At 28.8% G+C, this 6545-nt stretch overlaps 1 protein-coding gene across 12 annotated transcripts in view; it reads left to right on the top strand.

The window, feature by feature from the left end:
- Positions 1-5916, top strand: part of LOC100168636 (basement membrane-specific heparan sulfate proteoglycan core protein) — a 164780-nt gene extending 158864 nt beyond the window's left edge. For all 12 annotated transcript variants that reach the window (XM_016807846.2, XM_029489102.1, XM_029489099.1 and 9 more), the window contains one exon: positions 5200-5916. In XM_016807846.2, the coding sequence (XP_016663335.1) occupies positions 5200-5236 (37 nt within the window). In that variant the 3' untranslated portion in view covers positions 5237-5916. The remainder of the gene's footprint in view (positions 1-5199) is intronic.
- The last annotated feature ends 629 nt before the right edge of the window (positions 5917-6545 follow it).

Raw genomic sequence — 6545 nt, forward strand, 5'->3', positions numbered from 1 at the left:
TATAACGTTCAGTGGGAAAATATTACCATTTTACCAATATGTTATTATCCTATGTATGTATATATATATATATATATATATATATATATATAAATTAATATATTATATACCCACTGGTTGTGATTTTATGTTATGTACCATAATAGAGTATATTATGTATATTGTATATATATATACGTATTTATAATAAGTGCTATTACAATAAGTATTTATTATAAGTATTATATACGAATATGTATTTTGTCTGATACGTATATATCAAGAGTCGACGGGTGCAAAAAAATGTTAAAATAATATTATTCGCAAATCGTTTCGTTTTACACCGTCTGACTGAAAAACATAGTTATTAGGTATGTATCACCCAATATCGTTATTCGTTGCACATTGTAAAAATGCATTAAAAAAATAATTTAACACGTAAAGACTTAGGCATAGAAAATTTTATTACGTTTAACTTTTATATTTTTTTATAATATAATAATATATAATATAGGTACCTATATAATATTAACGTTTGTTACTTAAGATGTCATCAAGGCATTTTAAACGAAAGAGTCAAATTTAAGTCAATTTTACGCCAAAAACATATCTATATTTTATATTATAATTTAACGGAAACATGCACTTTTGAATGAGGGATACATTCCCCTCTTATAATATTGCCCAAACGTACATAAAACATGTAACGTGAACGACGGAGAACGATATATTCGATAACATATACACACATATAGGTATATGTATATAGGTACCTACAATCTACTATACCGCTTCTGTAAGTCTGTATAATATATTTTTTTTTAGTGCAGTAAACACGCGTCTCTCAGTTTTCGCACATAATATACTAACGATTAGTAACTACTTATCCCATTGGTGCAATTATAAAGGAGATGCTATACAGAATTATATTGTATTCGATGTCCGTGCTCTTATAACTTGTTATTAGTACCTATCAATATTCTATTAATTATGATTTAAAAATAGTATCTACATCAGGTAGGTAGGTACTCTATGAAAACAAATATAATAATAAACGACAAAATTGTTTTTTACGAGGAGGAAATATGAAAATACGATTTTTGTATTACTTCTACAGTCAGATGTTTATAATGTGACTTAATCATCGGTAAATATGATGTTCGATTTTTGTTGTTGTTGTTGGAGTAAGTAATTCTCACGTGTTTGACAACAGGGGATAGTGAAAGAAAATTATGTTTAAATTGAATTCGATTTTATGAAAAATTTCTTTATATTATATTGTATTTAAAAATACGGATACATACAAATAATTAAGAAGCACCTAATTATAAACAAAATAATATCACTTATTTGGTTAACAATATTTATTTTAATGATTAAAGTAAACATAGCACAAAATAATTTTAAAAATCATTGCCTATCTGCAGTTATCAAACTAAATATATGTTCTACCTGAAAAACTGGTGCCTTTAATAGTTTAAGAGTTTTTAGCATCGCCTTCCACCTCTAATTGTGCCAATGTTAGAACTTTAAACAAAAATAAACTTGACTGTGTACAATTTCGTATTTTTATTACGATCTAAGATTTAAATAATGTTTTCATTTTAGCCAAAACCTGTGAAACCTGTAACGTCATAATATTATTGTACATCCTATAGAAACGTATATATTCGCGATAAACCATTTCAATTTACAGGGTAGTGTTTAGTCCAGTGGTTTTCAACCTTTTTCAGATTGTTATACCCCATTTTTATTTTTTTGTAATGAGGCCCCTTCAAAAAATAATGTTTGATTCATCAAAATTTGGTTTAATTACTGATAAAATATTTATATATTTAATATACAATTTTGATTAATTAACTCTTAACAATGTAATTAAGTATAATACAACATTATTTTAAAACATCTTGTTAAACATATTATACAATAAATTAAAATATAAAAAAATTTACGGGATGACCACCTAACTGAAGTTATGTCATACTGTGTATGAACATTTATTATAGAATAGACTATTCTATAATCAATGGTATGAAGTAGTAGTTTTGTATGAACAGATACCATTTCATTCCCACTTTATTTGATTTTTAAATAATATTGAAAAATCATTTCGTCTATTATTTTTTGCGACCCCCCAAACCTATCATTCACGACCCTCTGGTTGAAAACCACTGGTCTAGTCTATAGTGCGTACACCTAGCGTCACAGACGTCGTTGGGATAAAAATAGCGGGCACGTCGAATTTACTATATAGGTATTGTTATTATCAAGGCTGTGAATTAAATGCACTAAGTTACACTGTTGGCGCATGCATTAAAAAAAACCAAAATATCCACGAAAACCCCAAAATATGCAAAAATCTTTTAAACGAGTATTGTAAAGGTTAGGTACTTTAGTTAACTGCCTTATTTTTTTTATCAAATTATATTATTTATAATACATAGGTACCTATTTAATTACCCCAAAAATACCTAACATAAGCAGGAGAGGTAGATACTCAGTAGGTATCTAAATCACTTGACATTTTTTCTTCGGAATTTTTTTTATTCATTGACAAGCGTCTATAGTCAACTTTAACAAAAACAAAAACCCTTATCAGTAGGTATTATTATGATTATATATTCGGTTCTTTGTCCAAACCTAAAACACATTACCTAATATTTATAATTTACTAAAAATAAGAATAATATGCAATAAATAAGTTTTTTATATCCACTATAGCGAAACAAAATATCTTAACCGATATTCTAATTTCTTCTATAAAGTAACAACACAAAAAAACCGTTAATATTATATTATCAAATTCACAGTCTTGTTAATTTTATATTATATTATAATTAGGTTAAATTTGTAAACGTTGAAATCGCACCACTCAAAATCAACAAGCTGCGCTGCTATATTTAATGTTCTAACGCGTTGCGATAATATTATGTTGTGTTAAGGAAAAATTATATTATAATGTTAATTAGATAATAATGTTTAATTTTTGTCACGACTTGCACGGCACTCGCGATCTTTTGTGTGTATGACGTATATTATAATAATATACACTTAGTAATTAAATTTGTTTAAATCAATAAATGTCTTTTATCGGTTAATATTTTCATATTTTTACATATAAGCACCAATAATATGTCTATAGTTAGTAATTGGTTTTCTTTTTACTGCCACTAGTGCCGGGTCGCATGAACAATCTCTAAATATATTTTAACGAATCAATAGTTTTGTAACGGATAGTATCCGTTTCTTTCAAACAATACAAGTATAAGGAACATAATAACATAGGTAATCAAGGTGAGAGTATACGAGCTATAATTAATATAATAACATAGGTGGTAAGGGATGACACTAGTGGGAGTGAAAGACCGTCACAATAATCTATATATAATAACTAAATTATAAATATACCTACGGGTCGCTAGACGGTGGGACTAATCGAGCATAATAATATAATAAACCACATTCAAAACCACAAGCCATGTATCTAACGGCAGGGTATGGGGGCTTGCTCTTCACATAAGTAGATAAATGTGCATTATAGTCAAAACCAGAAAACAGGATGTGAGTGCAACAGATAATTGACGGTTCGTGGAATCATCATTATGATTAGGTTCACGCGCAGTACACAGGACACCGATAACATGACGACACATTATGGATAGGTCAATGGACCGGGGGGTAGGTAGGAGAGCCTGGGCCCTTATAAAAGCAGACCGAAGATGGCCTGTATTCAGACGTGTTTTCTCCACTGCACTTCGAGCAACTTCACGACACTTTGTGTAGGTAGTAATTTTATTATTTGGACTTAGTCGAATTATTGAAGAATATTTTAATAAACCACATAGTAACATTTCACCTGTCTACAAATGTATTTATCAACTACCTTATCATCATACTCATCGTTAACAAAACGGTCTTGCTTCCTGCAAAATCATAATATTTCTCGTAGTCACCTGGCTATTAGAATATTACACTGACCACTCCAAGCTACGAGAATATTACAGTGAGCTAATGGTCCCTCACACATGATTTAGTAGCATAAGATTGGTCCTTTAAATTGTATTATTGAACCATTAAATTAACACTTTTTTCATGCAACCTGACATGAGTATTGTAGGTAATAATTGTAATTCTGCGAGGGCGTCTCCGAGAATAACTAGGACTCTTCTGCTTTAGTTATTGTCGATTAGATATATTTTCTTAAAATTTTTTTTAAAAGTGATCCTGTCAGAACTTGCAGACACTCTTGAGCTTGACACTTGTTCAGAAAATAGTAAATACAATATATCTTATACAAATATGAGTTCAGAATAATTAATTTTATGATGATAGTTTCAATAATCATATAAAATATTTTAGTGAATTATATGAACTATGAAAAATATTTAATAATATTTATTTTAAGATGCTCATGCCTCGTTAAAAATTAAATCAATTAATAGTCTACAAGATGCATCAGAGAATATTTTTACTTTTAAATTTAAATTTAATGATTTGTTCAATTCATCCTTATGCATTAAAATTAATAACACAAAATAGATTCTGCCTGAACACAAATTTACCATGCGTGTAAGACGGACACAATACGTGTGACACAATATACGTGTGATCCAAAAGGATACCAAGGATACAATAATACAATATGGCATTATCTTAATCCATAACACGTCTCATTCAGTATCCTTTTTCAATGTTATTTACCCTCATTGTACGGGACAACTACATCACTATCTATGCCACGTACGTAGTGCCGGAATTAGAACAGATACCGCCCTAGGCCCTTTTAAATATACTTCCCCTACCCCAAGAAAAAAATGTAGAATTTATTACAAATACATTAATTTCTTTATAAACAAATTCGATCATTAGTAATTATAAACACAACAAGTACCTAATTATAAATTCTAATAAGCAACAATACATCTTTTTTTCACTTTCTTACAAAATTTGCCGATTTAAGCGTAAATCCGGCCCTGCACGTACGTGTCATTTAACAACATATTTGTTTGAAAAAGCTATTCTTACCTAATGATATATAAATTTTATAAATGTTGTTAAATTATTATTTTATATTATAAAATAATAATTTGTTTTGTTTAAAACTGCTTTTGCTTATGTTGACGGCGGGCCAATCACAATGGAGTGGTAAAAACACGACTAACGAAAGACACAACAACCAGACGTATTCTGATTTCTTGCCTTTTGTTTTATTGTTTTCAGACACGACGTCAACAATATCATTCAAAGAAACGAATAATATGACCGAGGAACAGAACGCACTGCAGTCCAACGACCGCGGGTGTCGCTTAAGACAACAATAATAATATTATATAATTTCGTAAAACAAAAAAAACGTTGTTTTTTATTATTTAGTTTAAATCTATTTTATAATCAAATCGCTTTTAACGACGCCTACTTTTGTAATTTTTAAACTCATTAGCGTTTATAGTCTGCAAAAAGAATCATAATATTATGTAATAGGTAATAATTTTGTCATGCAGTTATAATATATAATAACACACGGGCCTGATGTTATACATAATATTATGTATATCGCAACTCTGCAGCGTAGTTATATGTAATTTTTCATATTTTTGTATTCATTTTTACTGTTTCTGTGCGTCGCCAAAAGCCACCAAACGAAATTGTTATTATCCGTAGCCTATATAAATATTATTATTATTATTATATAGAAAATAAATACTCTCGTAATTCAAGCATTCGATCAATCATGACGTGTTCTCAAACAACGACCAGCTCGCTGTTTTCGTTCTCGTACAATGAATGAGTTCCGCGGCGCGGCGGACAGAACAAATTAATCTTCTCGCTCTCGGCCTCACTGCGTAGACTAATTTTTATTATTATTGTATTATTAAATTTAACACTATTATATTTATACATTGACTATTAATAAATCGTATATCATATCGTGCCATACATTTGCTATATTATTTCCATCTGCCTACATAACTATAAAACTTAAGTAGGGTAACTTATAATACTTAAAACTTCAAAATGTTTAAAATACTAGTAGGTACATTTTTTTTTATTGACATAAAGTTAAAATTTTACAATATTGAATAATATTTAAACAAAAAATTAAAATTGTATTATTAATTTATCATAGGTAGGTATATTAGTTTAAAATCATAAGGACTTGAAACTTTATGCGATTATGCCAAACGATTACTATATGTGCTGCTGAAATCTTGTCGATTTATATAAATCAAATAAATAAGAATCGCGGCTTCTCAGAAACTTATCGATCTAACAGTGAGTATTGATAACTATACAACCAATAATTTATATTGAAGTTTCTTATTATTATATTATAATCAAAAATATAAGAAAATATATAATTGTAAAATATGTAATATCTATCATATCTAATATGTAATATCTACTATCTAGGTCATAGACTATAAGGCAAAAGTCGTCGTAAATACCGATGATGGGTATATAAATATTGATAGTTTCACATACTTCGCGTAAACATAATGTGTTATCCGGCGTATTGTATAGGCAAAATAGGTACATTACTGCAGAGTGCAGGGTTGAATATTGTA

Source organism: Acyrthosiphon pisum, chromosome A2, assembly GCF_005508785.2.
Source record: "Acyrthosiphon pisum isolate AL4f chromosome A2, pea_aphid_22Mar2018_4r6ur, whole genome shotgun sequence".
In the NCBI taxonomy this organism is placed as follows: Eukaryota; Metazoa; Arthropoda; class Insecta; order Hemiptera; family Aphididae; genus Acyrthosiphon; species Acyrthosiphon pisum.